Here is a 20,764-nt window from a genome sequence, read left to right as displayed (position 1 = left end):
TCATCCTAAACCTGTCATCCTACAAAAGCAAGATGAAAAAGAACAACTTATTTTGTAAGCAGTTCATGAAAATTATTTTTAACTTAAAGCAGGACATTTGCTGCATTGTTCAGTGCAACTCAGGCTTTTTGCTGATTAATTTAAAAGCTGTTATATTTTTCCTTCTTTTCTGCTACTTATCTTTAAAAAGATGGAAGAGGGACATTGAAAGATAAATTAAGCAATATTCTACACTGTTCTGCACTTCCTACTTTAAACTGAATATTCTGACAATATTTAGGAAAATATTACTTCTCATGGTACACCCACTGCATACCCTTAAATTCTGTTTTACACAATCCATTCACACTCTAATGAAGAATATGAGAGCATGGAGAAGGCAGCAAAGGGAGAGGATAAAGCTTCCACAGACAGGATATGATCTATCAGCAGAAAAATGTTTTCAATTTCATCCAGCATCAAGGGTTTCCTTGGGGAGGTAAAGTGACTTGTTGTGCATCATGACCTAATTTTCATCGTTCTTGAAAAAACATCAAGATGTACATGACATCATTGTAGTTTTTATTATATCCAGAATTATTTGAACTGGAAAAAAAATGACATTGTAGTAATATAAGTGAATATTTTCTTAATATTAGGTAGGTAGGTGTGCACAGAGTTTCAAAGGAGTGCCTCAATTTTACCAAGCATCTGTCAAACCAAATCAAAACATATTTGTGAATTGAAACAGGGTTGTCTTTTGAAACAACCAAGCAAACCAAATGGCTATGAAATACTTTCAAAACTTGCTACCAGTGGTGGTATTCAGCCACTTCGGACTGGTTCGGGCGACCTGAGGGTGGGCCCGCCTACTCGCCCTGGCGCTATGCCGTCCTATTTAACCACGTTTTCTAAGCCGCATGCATGCATGCAAGCTGCGCGCGTGAGCAAAGCGCATGTGCGGAAGACTGCATGCATTTTCAGTGTGCGGCAAACCAGTGATAAAGTTATGTGAAACCAGGGGTGAAATGCTCCCGGTTTGGACCGGATCGTCCGATCTGGTAGAAATGGAGGCGGGTGGTTTGGAGAACCGGTAGCAAAAAAACCCTACCCCCCCCCCATGCCCAGCTGAGCCGTTTGATCATCAGAGGCTTTTTTTTTTATTTTTAAAAGCATTTTTTCTACAACCTCTTTGGCCGAAAAAATGCTTTTAAAAGTAAAAAAAAAAAGCCTCTGATGATCAAACGGCTCAGCTGGGATCGTCAGAGGCTTTTAAAAGCATTTTTTTAACAACCTCTTCAGCCAAAGAGGTTGTAGAAAAAATGTTTTTAAAAGAAAAAAAGCCTCTGATGATCAGGCAACTCAGCTGGGGTCATCAGAGGCTTTTAAAAGCATATTTTTACAACCTCTTCGGCCGAAAAGGTTGTAGAAAAAATGGTTTTAAAAGTTTTTTTAAAAAGGTGACCACGCACACTCAGTCACATTACCCCCCACCACCACCAAGCCATTCCCACAGAACCGGTAGTAACAAATTTTACATTTCACCATTATGTGAAACCCACCTCTGCTTGCTACATATTCAATGGCATTTGTTCTAGTTAATAACTGTTATAGACAATATTGCAACTTTATTTTCATGCGTGGTCACACTGAATGATATGATAGCCTTTCTAACATTAGACATGAGCAGCCAATCACTGAAATGATTATGTGCCATCAAGTTGTTTTCAACCCTTAGTGCTCACATAGATTTTCTACATGATGATCTATTCCTAAACTTTTTTTTTCCAAGTCTCCCAACTGTGCACTCATCCCCACTGTAATTGAGTTCTGGCCACTTTGCAGCTGGCTGTCCTCGTCTTCTCTTTCCTAATCACTGAATTGCATCATCTTATTATACTATATGTATTGGAACTCTTTTGAAATGACAGTGCTTTGCACTTTATTCACATTCTCATCTCTCAGAATTTTTAATCTGGCCAGTTGTAAGATTTCACTTACAGACATTTCGATGCTTTCTCATTATAACCGATGACATTTGTAAAAATTGAATTTCAAACTTTTGAATTGAATTGGTTTGCCCTCAACTATTGAATCACAAACTCAAATCAAATCATTCTCCCCTTGAATCTCAGATCGTCAATATGAGTCAAATCAAGCCTGAACTGCACATGCATACAAATTGCCCTCTCATTCAACTGTATCATTTGACTTGAATAAAAAACAGCTGTTTTCTACAGGAAAAGTGGAGAAAATAAAATTAAATTTTACACTCATTACACCCCTTAAAAGATATGAAAAAGAGTAATTGATACATGTTTAGTATCATTTTCAAAGTGGTCTTATAATTGAAGTTGTGTTTGCAAATCCTTTATCAACACATGGAGATATTTCCTTTAGGCAAGTAATGTTCTCTTAGAGTCACTTAAATAGCTATGTCTTTTAGCAAGAATGAAGGTAATCCAGGTTGGAAGTAAATATATGTATTGAAAAGGATTTAGATGAAGAAGCTTGGTGTAATTAGAATCACATGAAAATTATTTTAATTAAGGCAATTATTTTTCATAAATCAGAAATAATTGCTTAGTACAGAAGTTGCAACAAATGTGCATTATGCAGCCCTCCTTCATCTTATTCTCTGTAGCCTGAATATGTTTTATCCATCCATGCAGCCAAAAGCTGGCATGTACTCACTTGTCCCCAGCACCTCATTCACAACTTTTCCTTCCAAACATGTATGATGACTTTCTATAGAGGGGATGAGCAGATAGTCATGGATCACAAACATGAAGAATCTGCCTTGATCTACTTCTCTTAGCCCACCTAGCAGAAGTCACTAGGAACAAAATGGGAGGTGGAAAAGTTGGACTGCCCAGCATTAGCATCTAAGGGTTTGGTTGTGCACTAAGTTATAGAGATTAAAAAGGACTGGCCAGCAGAGAGAGAGTTGAGGTAGACACCATTGATTTATTCTATATTCTTACATTGTAGCTGTTTGGTGCTGAGGAGAGCAGAAACAATGGCTGCAGTTTGCCCATTTGTTCACCACAATGAGGCTGTCAGAACATTACCTCATCACTAAATTGGTAGTTATGGGTATCTCAGATAGGTGCCTCTCTTTGGGTTCTTTTTCATCTCTTCTCTGACAACAAAACAAAACAAAACAACAGCTGGGAAGAGGAGTAAAGTGTGCCCTTCTCTGTATTTATTAATTATTTATTTATTAGTTCAATTTATATGCCGCCTTTCTCCGGAGACTCAGAGCGGCTTACAATGCATTTTTTTTAAAAAAAAAACCATTATAAAAACATTTAAAAATTAAAACATTAAAAACCCATTCACACCATTCATGGCCGGATCTCCCAAGATCGCAACAGCGAGATCAACGACCCCTTTATTTGGGCTCTGGGGGAATAAAGCTGTGATACGAAAAAGTCCCAATATACCACAAGCAAGTTATACACAGTATAACTTAAAATGTAATTATTCAAAATAGATTCTATATTAATGTATGACACATCTTCAGTCTTGCAGTCCTCAGATTATGAATTAGTTCTCAAGTAGCTCTCATGAGACCGATGCTTTAAGAACAATTCTATATCCTAAATACAATTAAACTCTTAGTTTTGGTCAAGTATCCAATACAGAACCACAGGAATCTTAGTTAACCTAATTACATGCCTGTAAAAACCTGCTGAGATTTATGAATTTAGATGAACCAATAGCTAATTAATGAGGTTCTGCTGTCCCTTCTCTTTCCATCTTACTTCACTGTTGGTTACAGGACCCAGATGCCAGTTTTGATGTCAATGGTAATGATATTGATCCCATGCCTCGGTATGATGCCAGCAACGAAAACAAGTAAGTCCATTGTATAGATACAGAATGTAGATATTAAATCTGTTGATTTTAAATGAAAATGTGCTTATGGGTAAATTAAGTTATATATACTTTATTTTTAGAATGATATACTTAATCTACAGAATGAATTTCCTGAGCAGATGTTAAATAACTTAAAGATGAAAACAATAAAACGGTTATTTATTTTCAGCACAATTATTACAATATTTGGCAATATTTTTTTAACTTTTGCTAATGATTTTAAAGATTATCCAATGGTAGAACCTCCACAGGTAGAAAAACATTTAAATCTTCCCATTAAATTTATTCTGAAAAATCAGTGACCTTTCTGAGCAGATTTGCATAGTGAGTTATAGAGAGAAAATAGGATTATAAAAATTGCTTCTTATCCTCAGTATGGTTGCCACTTTCCACCAGTCACAAAGAATTACTTTTCAAAAGGTTTGTAATATTCCTGTTATGAAGTATGCCTGCCATTGTAGGAATAGAAAAGTTGTCAAATAAATAAATGGTGACAGCATTTAGATTGGTGGGTTATCAGCTGAACAGGTATGAGATAGATTTCAGAAATAAGAATTGTGATCTTTTTTTTTTTAATTAGATTTATATGCCGCCCTTCTCTGGAGACTCAGGGCGGCTTACAATGCGTTAAGCAATAGCCTTCATACTTTTGTATATTTTTATACAAAGTCAGCTTATTGCCCCCACAAACTGGGTCCTCAATTTACCTACCTTAGAAAGGATGGAAGGCTGAGTCAACCTTGAGCCTGGGGAGATTCGAACTTGCATTAATTGCAGACAGCTGAATGTTAATAACAGGCTTTTAGTCTGTTGAGCTATCCAGACTCTTAACATGTTAACATCTTAACATGTTTAATAGACTCTTTCACTAAACTGCTTCTTATAGGCTGAGATGAGAATCTGTATTACTCTCTTAAGAGTCAGTTGTTGTTTTGTTAGGATGAATATTTCCATCCTGTTCTTTGTACACATTTATATATTCACATGCAAAAAGATTCTAACTTCGTTTATCAGGTTTTTGCCAGAATTGTTTTACAAAAATGAACCAATAAAACCTACTGCAAATAATTTTATCATGATGACAGTTCTGAAGAGCCAGAATAATATTATCATTTAGGGTTTTGTGCTGATGTAGCTGCTTCATGTATGAATATAAGCTTATGTCATAAAATTTTGGGAGTTGGACCATAAATCATCAAAATATTGATGGATGCCCAATATGTGTATGTTTGTGTTGTATTATCTCAGTTTAGCTAACTTAATACATGTGAAGATAGACATTACTTAAATAGTAGACTAATCCTTTTTTGTCCAAATTTTATCTTTATAATATTGAGCAGCAAATTGTATCAACTTCCTGTTGTGATGAATGAAAACTTCTAAAAATACTGTTGAACTGGCAATGAGGAAATTCAAATTTAGGTTTCTTTCACTCGCATCCCAACCTACTTCACAAGTTCTTTTGTGGATAAAGTAGGAAGAGGAAACACTATTTGTGCTATTTTGGACAAAAGGTGGGACATAAGTCGCATGCATACATACAGGTAATTTATAATGACTGGAACCTTGTTTAGAAAATGATCATATTACCTATTTCTGTAAGATTAGTATTTAGTATGATTTCTAGCAAGTTTCAGCTGCCTGTTGCTAGACATCAGTATCAGAAGTATTTCTTCACTCTTAAAATATCCAAACAACAGCTTATTTTGATAATGAACACATGTTGGCTTCCAGGGAAGCAATGGTGGATGACCGCTGCAATAAGAATTGCTAGAGAACTAATCAACTTCCTAGAAGTTCTCCCCATCTGGAGGAGAGGACTAGGACCACCAACAAGTTTTTTTTTACTTTGTATTTTTCGTCAAGCATGTATTTTATGACAGATACAAGTGTAAACATAATTATAAATACATGAAAAGGATACAAATAAAAGAAAACATTAGGACAGGGATGGTAGGCATGCTGGTGCACTTAAGACCTCTTTAAAATGGGGTGAGGTCTACAGAAGGCAGTCTAAGGTTAAAGTTTTGGGGGTTTGGGGAAGAAACCACAGAGTCAGGTAGTGCATTCCAGGTGTTGTCAACTCTGTTACTGAAGTTGTATTTTCTGCAGTCTAGTTTGGATTGGTTTACCATGAGTTTGTATCTATTGTGTGCTCTTATATTGTTTTGGTTGAAGCTGAAGTATTCATTGGCTGGTAGGACATTGTAGCAGATGATTTTATGTACAATGCTTAGGTCAGACCCAAAATGGCGAAGTTCTAAATTGTCTTAAGTCCAAAATTTCAAATCTGGTGGAATAAGGTATTTTGTTGCGAGCAGAGGAGTGGAGGACTCTTCTTGTGAAATATTTCTGGACTCGTTTGATTGTATTAATGTCCGATATGCAGTGCAGGTTCCAGACAGATGAGTTGTATTCAAGAATTGGTCTGGCAAAAGTTTTGTATGCCCTAGTTTGCAATTCAATATTACCGGAGAAGAAGCTACGCAAGATTAGGTTAACAATTCTTAATGCTTTTTTAGAAATGCGGTTACAGTGAGCTCTGGCACTTAAATAATTTGAGATGAGTACTCCAAGGTCTTTGACAGAGTGAGGGTCGTCTGTTAGGTCATATCTATCCAGCTTGTATTTTGTGTTCTGATTTTTTGTTTGTTTGTTTTTTGCCAATGTGTAAGACAAAGTTTGTTCCATACAGAGTTTGCCTACACAGAGATCACCAAATAATAATCTCCGAAAGTTTGACAACTCTAGAAGCGAAGTGAAAATTAACTTGCCTAAGTCATGGTTCAGCACTTTCAAAACAGATCCTGTGTTCAGCTGCTTCCTCTCTTACCTACTAGGAAGTTGCTTGTTATTGATTTATTGAATATTAAGAACTTTCTGAAGGACAAGTTGCATCACGCAGGGATAATTTCTTTTTATCCTGGATGAAAGAAGTTCGTATAAATTTAAGGATTAAAAATAAAAATATTTTTTGGAAAACAAGAGGGGCACTGGAATGATGTCTTTGGAAGGTTAAAGACTAAATAAAAGGGCTAGATGCACTTGAAATAAGATTAAAATTTTGTAAAAGACTATGTGAAAATTTTGAAATTAACTGTAATTTAATCCTCCCATGGGAAAGTTTTGCTGATCAGAAGATAAACCTGATAACAGGACTTTGAGGGTTAATCAAAGGAAACCAGAGAAAACTAAGGATTGCAATTGAAGGGGAAGAGGGACCTATAGATACAATGGAGCAGTACTATTTATCTGTAGAAGACATTAAGGCTATTTGGAAACAATATGCTCAGAAATTACTTACCAGTTTGTCTGATACTATAGGCATGGATTTAACAGAGGATATAGAAGAAGAAACAACCAAAAGACAGAAGAACACAAAAAGGATCAGTAAATAAATCAAACACTCCTTTAAACAAATTTAATTCACTAGAATAGGATCTTCAAACAGAACCAAAAAATCAATAGTTGCAGAGCTCTCCTTATCTGTCAGGGATGAACTACTAAATAAGAGTTGGATCCTTTGTCGGCTCTCATTGTGTGTCACCATTGCAACTCATTCTACCAGCCTCAGGGGAATTGAAAAGAAGCTTAAAGATTAAAGAAAAAGGAAAGGAAGGAAGGAAGGAAGGAAGGAAGGAAGGAAGGAAGGAAGGAAGGAAGGAAGGCAGGCAATTGGAAGAAGGAGAGGCTCCCTTGGGAAAACTCAACAGAGTTTATGGCAAAACATGCTGTTCACAGTGCAAATTATGATTTTGATATTTGAACAGCTCTCAACCATAAAAAAAACCATACTAAGTGGACGTGGTAAAAGATGACATATATTCAAAATCATGAAACTGGATTTTCTACATCTATCGAGACTGATGCAACTGATTCACCTAGTCCTCCTATCTTGGGCACAGGGACTGTCAAAGAGCAAGCAATTAAAGAAAAAGTAAAACAATCTGACACATGCTACAATATCCAAATGCTTGTTCTAATCTGTCACTCATGATAAAACAAAAGGGATGTTCTTCACATATATTAAAGCTCCTTCAGATGCTGCAGAAGTTTTTTTTTCCTCATTCAAATCATTTATTGCAGACATAACAAATCACACTCAGCATTTTTGGGGGGATAGTTATAATAATCGGTTGCTGATTCCAGGAGAACAATAGTAATTTCTCTAGGATAACTTCTTAATTGCCAATACAGCTAGATAGATCTAAGTGCTCTTGAATGGCTCCCAAATGTCTTAAACTGTCTGTGGATTCTTCTACCTTTGAAACAACATATGATCCCACTGATGTTATTTAAGATGAGAGCCTATTTAGCTTTGTTTGCTTTTTTGAATCTTTTGTTCAGCCTTTTGTGATGAAAAGATCAAACTTTTATTTGACTCTATATCAGCTGTGTCAAAAAACCACTTTAAGTCAGTCCCAGATGCGTTCAAGGGCTGCACCGCCTCCAGATTTGACAAAGCGAGGCTGATTGTTAAATTTACTAGATGAAAACTCTTCATACTCAGCTGAACCTGGATTCATTGGTGTTTTTTATTCTCTACCAAGGGGTGAACAAGATAATATACTACATAAGTTTGAAAATTTGAGGACAACTCTACTGGTTACAATGGTTACAGCACAGTCACTGATAGACCTTGTTTCTCCAACTGCTGATAGTAAATTGCTGGCTCTCTCAGTGCAGAATGGAACAGCTGGATATCGTCCTCCACACTAAAGCTCCCTAGATCATCTTTATGAGCCAGTAAGCGATCCTGGAGGGCCAACCCAGACCACCATTATAGCTGATGAGAAATTTTCTTACACACTGAGATATCCAATTACTATATATCTGTAACTACTAAGTAGGGATCGGGAGGCAATTCAATCATGCAGAGCAAAAAGCTTGTGCCCAGTATTATTGAATGAAATCTCTGTTATGCACACTCGATTGGACTGAAATGACTGATTTCATTTTCTCAAAGCAAGATGCCCAAGAGCAGTTACAGAATTTGTATGAGACAAGCCAACTCCTAGAGGAGGCCTGGTTGTTTACCATTGATTTTTCAATTCAACACAACTATCTTATATCATTGGTTTGCCAAAATCAAGCCATAATGTAATCTCCTTTTTAACCTGGAATATTACAGGCTGGTCAGCACCATCAAAAGACCAACTTTTTCTTTTGTTATCTATCACTATTTGATATCCTTTTCCTCCAGGAAACTTGGGCTGCATCAGAACTTGAGTTGATTGGGTCAAGTCAGTTTTGGCCAGAATGACAATACATCAACTTGTGGGATTAATTTTGAAATTAACTTTAATGGCATTAAAGATCAAGCTTTTTAAAAGTAAATGGAAGAAATATAAAATGAATTTATTTGACCAGAGTTAAAATTAAGTTCCAAGATGACAGAATATACATTTAACTATCAGAAATAGATTCCATATATTTTTTATTTTTTCCTGAGAAAAAGAGATATAGCTATTTGGTGTTAGTATTACATTAATATATCTTCTTCCCGGGAAACCAGCAAGGAAATTTTCATTCATATTTAGGATTGGGTCGGTTTAAGCTTACATATTGTTTTATTATTTCAGTATTATTATTTGAATGATAGTTGGGGAAGAGATGCATATTTTCACTTTATAAATCATCTAATTTTACCAATGAATCTGATTTCAATTTATTTATTCCAAATTCATTCTGTTTATGGAATTTAATCAAGGTCACAAGCATCAAGCTGTTAACAGTTCAGTCATGAGCTACATATATTACATTCTCTTGCATTCTGTATATCTGAGAGCTCACAGTTGATTCTTAGGCATTTTTTAAATTAAAAAACCGTTTAAGATAATGCATTCCTTTAATCGAGATAGATCAAATCTATTCCCATAATGTGAATCGATTCATTTTTCATCCAAAGTAACAGCCATTAAAACTCTAAAACTCTATTAGAAAAACAAATGGAATCTGTAACAAGATGTGAAATATATGCACACCATATAAGTGATACAGCGCCAGATATCCTGAAATAAAGTTTTATAGCACTATTAAGGCTTCTCAATAAATGAGAATTTCAGAATTTAGAAAAAGGGCATTTCCCCTATACTTTACTCTTGCATCTTGTAACAGAAAACCAAAAACTCTTGATCTTGGAACCAATAAATCTATTTTATAAAATATCAGGTTCAGTACCAGAGGTGGGAAATATCTCTTTTCATTGATAGAGATGACTGCAATGCGTGATTTCCCTCCCCCACTTCTTTTGAAAAAGCATTGGGAAAGATTATATGCATGCAATTTAGTTGGATTTGGGTTTTTTTTCCTTACTGCAAAGAATTGGAACTCTAATTCATGCAAAGCCTTTAATTCACTTAGAGATTGTTACATTATTCTTGCCTATTAAATAACAAGAACAACAAAAATCAGCTGTGTGGAAGCATCATTCTGAAGCTATCCATTGCTCCACTCTCTTTATTTTGTCATTAACGACAGTGGACTTTAATGTGTACTTAACTGCTCTCACAACGTGTCATGCAGGAAGCTAAGATTGCTTTATTACTACTGAATGTGGAAAAGTATGTGTAGAGAATTAAAAACAACAGTTTGGTTATGTCTGTTTATTCATTATGCAATTTTAGAGAAATGTGTACTTTTTTCTGGTTCCCTTAACTAAACTTGGTCAGTCTATTTACAGTATATTTGTAAATAAAACATTTTAACTCTTTCTTCTTCTATTTAGCAAAGAAAATATAACTAGGATTCAGCATGAATGCTGGATTCAGAATCGGAAAATGAGTAGTTAGCAACTTTAAAATATTAGTATCTAATTACAGAAAGTTTTTATCTGTTCATCATAAACAACACTTCTGCTTTTAACATGCTTTTAACTTTTTTCATTTCAATCTTGTTTGAAATAATTTTATTACTATATTCTCAAAAGCTATGGTAGCATCTTTTTCATAAACTGTAAATAAAGCCTTATTCTTTTTATTGCGAGCTGTTGCTGCTTCTAAGGAAGTTATCATCCAAAGCAGCAGGTGGATCAGTAGATGAGCAGAGAGGACAGAAGAAAATAACATATAATCCCTTGAAATTCTTTCAACACAGCTGCACAAACATTGCTGACGTACTTGGGGTAAATGGCTAATAACATGAACAATAGTGACTTCGTTTTGCCAGCATTCTTTAACTTCCACAGCATAAAAAGCATCACATTTTAGTGTTTTGTTGCAGGAATATCTTTATTGCAGAAAGTACTTGAAAAATAATCACATCAGCATAAGAAAATATTGATCTTTACTATTGACTAAGTATTATGAGCTTTATTTATATTGCCCACAAAATCACTAGTTTTCTAGTTCATCTAATAGAAAATTCTTGCCTCCACAATCTCATCTTTCATCATTACATTCATTTTTACTCTTCATTTTCCTTTCTGATTTCTCAGCTGAGGTTTCCTGTATATTGAAGAGGCTTAAACAGTTAAACACACTAGCAAATTTCAGGGACAGAGAGAAATTGAATAAAGATGTATTTTGTTTTGTATTTTTTTTTTAACTTTCAAAAGACAGTGCAGTTTCAGACATCAAAAGCTGTAGAACTGCAGTTGAGGAAAGATTGTGGAAGAAGAAAGAGATATTCAGTGTAAATCTCAGGAAAAATAATATGGGGGATAGAGTATGGTGAGCAGCATTGAAACAACAATAATATCCTGTGAGGAAATTGTTATAAGTGTATGCGTGTTCATATATGTACATTGAAAACAGATTAGAATTCTGTATTGAGAATGCCATTACTATGTTCAGATTTATGGAGGAACACATCTGACAGATTTGATTTTATATTGTTATTATATAAATTATAACTTTCATGATAATTACAATTCTTTAAAAGAAACCTAGATAATATCTTTTCCAAATACTTCAAGAATTAGTTTATTGGTACTCTATGGTATACTGTAATTTCTTCTAAATTCCTACAACATATAAACAAGCAAAAGAATTAATTACTTTGTAAAGTTTGAGTATCCTTTTAAATATCCATTTAAATAGCCTTTTAATAGCCTTTGAGATTTGAGTTCCTCAGCTTGTTTTAGCATAAAAGTATGCACATTGCACTGTACAGGCTCAAAGTTTTGATTATGCACATTTGAAATGGACAAAGTTTTATTACTAAAAAAAGATTGCATTGCTTGTTTCTACATATTTTTTCATATAGAAAAAGTGTTTTTGCTTACTATTTGGCTACATTAATAATGGATGTATAATTCTATATTACATTAATTTTAACTGGTGATGAGGCATAGCTACAAAATTGATATAACTGATTTTATGAGGAAGTATGCAAATCTTGTATACTCCCTATCTTTTTCATATCCATTTTTTTAAAATGCCATCATTGCATTTCAATATACATCTGCTATTTCTTCCATTTATGTTTATACTAATAAATAAAGGGGGGGGAGTAAGTAAGCAAAATAAATACACTGGACTAAAATATATTTTAAGACAAAAAAAAAGAAAAGTACTACCACACATAATATTCAAAATTTTACCCAAAATACACCACCAAAGAGAGCAAGAGTGGCAGATACGATTTTCCAGTTTGATTTACTAAAAGTTCAAACAGGAGTTATATACCTACAGTTATAGTTACTTTTAATTGTATTGTTATAATGCTGCCAGCCAATAATACCTGGGGTAGCATGTCCAGTTCTTTGTGTCTCTGTGTAGTTCTAGGTTCCTGGGTACTTTGCTTGTACAAAGACTAGTTTTATAAAAATTATTAAAACTGAAGTAGATCATATAGTCATGGCTTCCAGCCACCAGAATTTTCTTCATGTGCAACAAAAAGGTATTAAAGCTATTGCACAGCCTTATGCCATAAAGTAAAGCATTTTTAAAGAATATCTATGGGCTTTAATTACCACCTGAACTGTGTAAAGGCAATTTCTTAAACTGCATGATAATGGTTCTTTACCTCATCAATTCCCAGTGTTATGTTCCCAATTCTTATGTTGTGTTTCTGCTACATTTAAGCAGACATTTATGGATTAAAATATAGTCATATATTCAGGTGAAACTCGAAAAATTAGAATATCGTGCAAAAGTTCATTTATTTCAATAATGCAACTTAAAAAGTGAAACTAATGTATGAGATAGACTCATTACATGCAAAGCAAGATAGTTCAAGCCTTGATTTGTCATAATTTTGATGATTATGGCTTACAGCTCATGAAAACCCCAAATTCACAATCTCAGAAAATTAGAATATTACATGAAATCAATAAAACAAGGATTGTACATAGAACAATATCGGACCTCTGAAAAGTATAAGCATGCATATGTACTCAGTACTTGGTTTGGGCCCCTTTTGCATCAATTACTGCCTCAATGCGGCGTGGCATGGATGCTATCAGTCTGTTGCACTGCTGAGATGTTATGGAAGACCAGGATGCTTCAATAGTGGCCTTCAGCTCTTCTGCATTGTTCGGTCTCATGTCTCTCATCTTTCTCTTGGCAATGCCCCATAGATTCTCTATGGGGTTCAGGTCAGGCAAGTTTGCTGGCCAATCAAGCACAGTAATCCCATGGTCATTGAACCAGGTTTTGGTACTTTTGGCAGTGTGGGCAGGTGCCAAGTCCTGCTGGAAAATGAAGTCAGCATCCCCATAAAGCTCGTCTGCAGAAGGAAGCATGAAGTGCTCCAAAATCTCTTGGTAGATGGCTGCGTTGACCCTGGACTTAATGAAGCACAGTGGACCAACACCAGCAGATGACATGGCTCCCCAAATCAACACAGACTGTGGAAACTTCACACTGGACTTCAAGCATCTTGCAGTGTGTGCCTCTCCATTCTTCCTCCAGATTCTGGGTCCTTGGTTTCCAAATGAGATGCAAAAGTTGCTCTCATCAGAAAAGAGGACTTTGGACCACTGAGCAACAGACCAGTTCTTTTTTTCTTTAGCCCAGGTAAGATGCTTCTGACGTTGTTTGTTGTTCAGGAGCGGCTTGACAAGAGGAATACGATATTTGAAGCCCATGTCCAGGATCCGTCTGTGTGTGGTGGCTCTTGATGCACTGACTCCAGCCTCAGTCCACTCCTTGTGAAAGTCTCCAACACTTTTGAATGGCCTTTTCCTGACAATCCTCTCCAGGCTGCGGCATCCCTGCTGCTTGTGCACCTTTTTCTTCCACCTTTTTCCCTTCCACATTACTTTCTATTAATGTGCTTTAATATAGCACTTTGGGAACATCCAACTTCTTTTGCAATTACCTTTTGAGGTTTTCCCTCCTTATGGAGGGTGTCAATGATGGTTTTCTGCACAACTATCAGGTCAGCAGTCTTTCCCATGATTGTGATTCCTACTGAACCAGACTGAGAGACCATTTAAAGGCTCAGGAACCCTTTGCAGGTGTTATGGCTTAATTAGCTGATTAGAGTGGGACACTTTGAGCCTAGAATATTGAACCTTTTCACAATATTCTAATTTTCTGAGATTGTTAATTTGGGGTTTTCATGAGCTGTAAGCCATAATCATCAAAAGTATGACAAATCAAGGCTTGAACTATCTCGCTTTGCATGTAATGAGTCTATCTTATATATTAGTTTCACCTTTTAAGTTGCATTACTGAAATAAATGAACTTTTGCACAATAGTCTAATTTTTCGAGTTTCACCTGTAGATTCCGGTTATATATTAAGATGTTTTACTATAAATCAGTACTGTTCAGTTGTCTTATTTGGCATTAATATGCCTGCAATGATACCTGACCATTAGTCTAGTCTTGATTCCCAAAGAAAGAAAGATTTTTTTCTAAAGAAGTCCTTGAGAAACTCTTATTCTAAGTAAAGTAAAGTAGCAAAGTAAAGTGACTACATCTCACCTTTTCAGAGCCCAAACCCAGCTTTTTCCTGCAGAGGGAAGAAAGAAAGGTGAGGGGAACCTTCTTCAGTGAGTCCTAAAGTACTTCCAAACTTTGACCTCTGCCCAACCTACCATTGGAATGCCTTGGAAGTTGTGTGTCTATGGAGACTCTCAGTCATCCAGATCATGGTTGCCCCAAGGATGCTTTTTCAATAGGCAACTGACTTTCTTTGTTTTGCTTTGAAGTAAAGAAGCTTCTTGGATGAGAAGTGAACCGTCTTCAAGGAAAAACAAAGAAAGTCCAATTACCTCTTGAAAAATCACCTTTCGGACATTGGAAGTTGTAGCACTGATTTGAAGATGGAGGTCACCAGAATTGTTCCAGTGAGGCAAACCGAATCATTGCTTTACTTCATCAGTTATTTCATCCCCACAGTGCAAGTCACTTTTCTGAAGTAAATTTAAGTTGTTTCATATTTGACTTGTTAAAATATTTTTTAAAAAATACTTCTGTTTGCAATAATGTTACCTAATTTAAAATATTTCCTTCCTTTCCTAGACATGGAACCCGTTGTGCTGGAGAAGTGGCAGCTACAGCAAATAACTCACATTGTATAGTAGGAATTGCATTTAATGCTAGAATTGGAGGTAAGTGTAATTATTATTTTAAAAAATAATACTTAAAAATTAATAAAGCAGTATATAAGTCAAAGAAAGTCACTTTGTTCAGTAAGCATGGCAGTTATCCCTTGTAAGTATGTGTATAGTTATAGTGTTAAATTTATTCTACATGACATTTTTATGCGCTTATTCTTGCATTTAACTATAGCTTAAAGATACTTAAGCATGACTGATAAGTCTTATTTTTATGGTGGCAAAAATTCTTTGAGAAAAAAATACTTTCACTATTATTCTACTGCAATAATAATGAAGCAATTACTATAGCTAGTAAAATTACTAGCTACACTATGTTACTTTTATCTCCCTTCTACAGCTTTTAGTACTGTGTAAATCTTTGAGGGGATGAATGGCTTCAACAAAAGTTCATAAGATAGTTCATTAAATTATATGGCCTCTTCCAATAATAAAGTGATTCACTCTACTTTGAGGTCTTCTCTGCAGTTTTCTCTGGCATTTAAAATAGCTGATATCTTCTCTGCATGTATAAAAGCCTGTTCTAATTTTTATGTGCTGAAGGGAATCCTCCTTCCCCTCAAAAGAACTGTTTGATTTACTAAAAGTTCAGACCAAATGGTGCTTGTTGACTTGAAGCAAGTTGTGTTCATTCTTTTCCTAAACAATATAAAATGTGTTGCCTTTGCAAAACAAAGTGTCACTTTGAGGCAAATCTCACCCATCTCGCACAGTCCTAATAATATTTCACAGCAATAAGCTTTATTAGTCTTTATTGAATTTTACATACCTATGCAAGGAAGCTGTCAAAAATTGGTATCATTTTACATGTGCAACAAATGTAAGAATGAACCTTTGCATCAGAACATAAAAATTTTGGACTTAGTATAGCAGTTAAGGCATAATAGTAGAAACTGGGAGAAGTTGACTGGAAGTTGAGTCATCACAACTAGACTTCTCTGCTCTGCTCTGCCCTGCCCTTTCCTTCTCTTTCTTTTTATGAGTTGAGTTTTTGACTTTCCATGACTCAACTTCCAGACAATTCTACCTGTATGACAATCTTCATCGACATGGGAGATGGTGAGTTCTAGTCCTGTCTTAGGTGCAAAGCCAGCTGGGTGACCTTGGGCCAGTCACTTTCTCTCAACCTTAGGAAGGAGGCAATGGACAGTTATTTAGAAAATCTTGCCAAGAAAATTGCAGGGACTTGTCCAGGTAACCTTTGACAATCATGCCTCCCCACCCCACCATGAACAGAAGCGGGGAGAGGGAAGATATATAAAATTTGAATTTTTATCTTAGAACCAATATATATACTGATTATGGACACCATGTATACAGCTTAAATGTTCAGCTTCAGGTTGCATGTCCTTTCTATTCATTAAAAAGTAATGAATTCTAGAGAAGTCCCCCCCCAAAATAGCTTCTTTTTTCACTTTATTTGTGGGCTAAATATTTCAGCATCAGCTATCCTAAGAGCCAGTTTGTGTATTGGTTAAGGTATCAGGCTAGAAACCAGTGTACATATGTAAAAAACAGAATAAAAAGTCCAAATTAATTTCTTTTGTTCTTTGTTTCTCTATTATTTTTTATTGGAATGGATTTTTGATTAAGAACTGGTATGAGCCAAACCAATCTCCCAAATCTATCTAAGGAAGATAAAGCAAGATTTACATGATGATATTATTCCCCATATTAACCTGCTAATACAAATAGGAGGGGGGGCAGGGGGGGATTTTGAATGCCTTATTTTCTAACCATGTGGTTTTTTAAAATAAGTGTTATTAATTATTAATATGTGAAGTTTTTAACTTGAACAACAGATGAAGGAGTTATTATTAGATGTATCTATGTAGTTATTTGGACATGATGGCATACAATCAATACATATGTAATACATAATATTATTTATTTCCATTGCTATTGTGTATATAGATATTTATGATTCATTTTGGCTTCTTTTGTCATCTAAACTTGGTAAACAGTTTCCATTCAAACCAGACAAATATCCATTTATTCAAACAACATCACAGAACTTCTTCAAAGAACAGTGAAATGTCTAAATTTAGATGATAGATTGCAACTGGTTTCTTAAAAGTAAAATAATCTCAGCTTTGGAGAAATTTAGATTTTTCCTTTGATGTCATTTTCCAAATATCAGATGAAAAAGGAATTTCAAAGAACAAGAAGTTGAGCAAAATATGCAATTTTATGGCTAGGATTAGTTCAACCATAGTATATTAAGTATGATAATTCTTTAAAGGAAAAAAAAAGAGGATTGACTTACTGAAGCTCTTAGTATTTTGTACATTTCATTATTAGACTTGTATTCTGCCTTTTCTCCAACAGTAATTTATATCTAGCATTACCATTTTCAATCTATCCCCAGAACAAAAGATCTGTGTTATTAGTGGGACTAAAATGTAGTGACTGGGCCATTATCATTCAGTAAGCTTTCAAAGATTGAATTTCAATCTTTCAAGTCCTGACCAATACCTTAAGTTACCTTGGTGCTAACATGACAGAACTGGGGGTTCTTGTAAAGCCCTATAACTGTATTAAATTTAGTTTGGCTGCCAGAAAAGGTGAGGCCAGATGGTAGTACTTTCACCCTCCTCTTCCATTTACAATATTCAAATATATGAAGTACTAATTAAAATGATTGGATGTCAAGTATATTTTAGATCGGAAGTAGGGAATTTGTGGGGAGTATTTTAAAGTTGTAAATGCCACATTAGTGATGCGTTTGGAACACCAAAATCTGATCAGATTCCCTATGTTTCTTGTGAACTGGGATGCTTTAAAAGATAAAACAAAGAGTTAATCTTAGTGGAATTTAATTCACCTTCTTTAGTCTTTCATTTCAGGGGGAAAATATTTTTAAAATTGCCTATCAATGGTATAATCTCTTGAATGCTCAGGAATCACAACACCACACCTTGTTGATTTTATGCAGCCCAATGGATTTTAAGTTCTCAGTCCCAGTTTAGATGATTAGTTATGGATGCTCCTTAAATTAACTGAAGTTGTATCTTAAAAACCGGTGGTTCTTTTTATTTGTACCTAATTTATTCTAATATAAAGCATTAGATAGAAAAAAGTGTATTTAATAAAACATGTATATGACAATTAGACTCAGATTACCTATTCTTTACTGTGCCTATGGCTGCACTGTGCTTTGAGTGTTTCTTCCTTCTACCTTCTATCATAGTTGTCTGCACAATGCAGCTGCATTTTTTTTTCACTTTGCTCACTTGATTGTGGCAGTCCAGATGCCCTGTGTCTTCCCTATAGCAGATGGCCACCTCCTCAATTAAGCTTATGATAGATGGAGACAACCTGCTCATGCCTCTGGTTTCTCCATCCTATTCAGCTCTTTCACATATTCCAAGAAGGACCCTATCAATCATGATATATCTCTGAAAATTGAATATATACCTGTTATTTATGTGCAGTTAAATTAAGAAACAGCGAATATGAAAAAGTTGGGACACACTTCTAATAGATTTAGGCTTTTATTTTGTTTGTTTGTTCTTCACTGTAAAGTTGTTAGCAGGGAAAAAAGGTGATTGACTTATTAAGCCTATACTTAGGAGGTGGGGAAATCCCAATTCTATAGGGAAACAAATACTCCAACCCTTCTAATGGTTCAGGTTTTTTTGTTATGTCTGCCTTTAAATGTCAGCTGTCTGAGAATTTTATAATTAAGGTACCTTACTCTTGCAAAATAGGTGAAGGATATATTTATAAAAATCTTTAAATCTGTCTGCCTCCAATTACAATGTTGTAAACTGTTGAGAAATGAAAATTACATAGCGCAGCTTGAAAACCAAGAAAAATGTTTGCTCGAACTGCCCCCAAAGTGAAAATTTGTATAGAGTTCTCAAATGAGCAGTGCATTATTAGCTTATAAATTTGCTTATACTTATTTGCTGAAAGATTTCTGCTAGGAAGAATGGAAGACGAAAGATATGGCATAGTATGGCATGGCATGGACAAAACATGAGGCCAAAACAAGAATACATGAAAATTGTATAGGTATATGCTGATATTTATGCATGATTATCAGTTGTGGATATGCAAAACTGCAAATAGGGAGATCAGAGTCATACAGTAATCACAGAAGTGAGTACACCCCCTCACATTTTGTAAATATTTAACTATATGTTTTCATGTGACAACACTGAAGAAATGACACACAGTGTAAATGTATGTAAATTTAAAAATAACGCAACACACAGCCATTAAGAGCTGAGATGGCGCAGTGGTTAGAGTGCAGTACTGCAGCTACGTCATCTTTCTGCTAGTTCAGCAGATCAGCAGATCAAATCTCACTGGCTCAAGGTTGACTCAACCTTCCATCCTTCCGAGGTGGGTAAAATGAGGACCCAGATTGTTGGGGGCAATATGCTAATGCAATATGCTAATATGCAATATGCTATATGCTAACTTTGTAAACTGCTTAGAGAGGGCTGTAAAGCACTATGGAGTGCTATAGAAGTCTAAATTAAAAAAAATTAATGTCTAAACTGGTGGCAACAAAAGTGAATATACCCCTAACTGATAATGTCCAAGGCATACCATACATTAAATAACTAAATATGGCAAAATTATTTTCATTTTCCGTAGAAAATTATCTTTCTGATAATGTTTATTCTTAAATTAATATAAATAAAGGTCATTCTTTTTTTCATTTAGACAAGTTTATAGGGGAATTGGCATTTTTTATTGATTTATTTTAGACTTTTTATAAATAACTCAAGGCAACCAAGATATATAATAATCTTTTTTGGTTCTATTCTTTCTACAACAATAACCCTGTGTGAGAGTTCAACTAAGAGAAAGTGATTGGCCCAAAATCACCCAACTAGTTATTATGGCGGGACTAGAACTCGTAGTCTCCTGCTTTCTAGTCTGGTGCCTTAAGATAAGTATTATCTGACAGGGCATGACAAATTACTGGGTAGATTTCACAGTATATACAATACACAGTTTCAGTTATGTAATTAGTACTAGCAGGAGATAAGAAAAGTACGGTTATACCAATGAAATAGTCAAACCTTGTGTTAATTAGAATTTTAACAATTTGATAAGAACAAAGTTGTTATTTAAATAAAATATGCTAATTTAAATAATAAATATCAATGTGCTTATTAAATGAGAAAATAGTTATTATGTTTATTGTGGCTTGTTAAGACATGACTTCTGTACATCTCAGTATCAGGTTAATTTGAAACTATTCTTTCTAATTAAATAATAGAAATCTTATTGCATTGCACAATCTGCTTGGATTGTCTGGGTTTGCTTCATTTTAGTTCTTGTCATCTTGTCCAGTTCTTGCTTTTTTAATTCTTTTGTTTGTGTCTCTTATTATATTTTTTTTAAAAAAAATTCCTTCTGAAATGCCCACATTTGT

At 34.9% G+C, this 20,764-nt stretch overlaps 1 protein-coding gene across 4 annotated transcripts in view; it reads left to right on the top strand.

Annotated features, from left to right (window-relative positions):
- Positions 1-20,764, top strand: part of PCSK5 (proprotein convertase subtilisin/kexin type 5) — a 199,499-nt gene that overhangs the window by 65,775 nt on the left and 112,960 nt on the right. For all 4 annotated transcript variants that reach the window (XM_034410214.3, XM_034410213.3, XM_034410215.3 and 1 more), the window contains exons 5-6: positions 3,764-3,840; positions 15,275-15,363. In XM_034410214.3, coding sequence (XP_034266105.2) covers positions 3,764-3,840; positions 15,275-15,363 — 166 coding nt within the window. The remainder of the gene's footprint in view (positions 1-3,763; positions 3,841-15,274; positions 15,364-20,764) is intronic.

Source organism: Pantherophis guttatus, chromosome 2, assembly GCF_059756535.1.
Source record: "Pantherophis guttatus breed Tessera chromosome 2, ASM5975653v1, whole genome shotgun sequence".
Classification (NCBI taxonomy): Eukaryota; Metazoa; Chordata; class Lepidosauria; order Squamata; family Colubridae; genus Pantherophis; species Pantherophis guttatus.
This window is presented reverse-complemented; position numbering and strand designations above follow the sequence as displayed.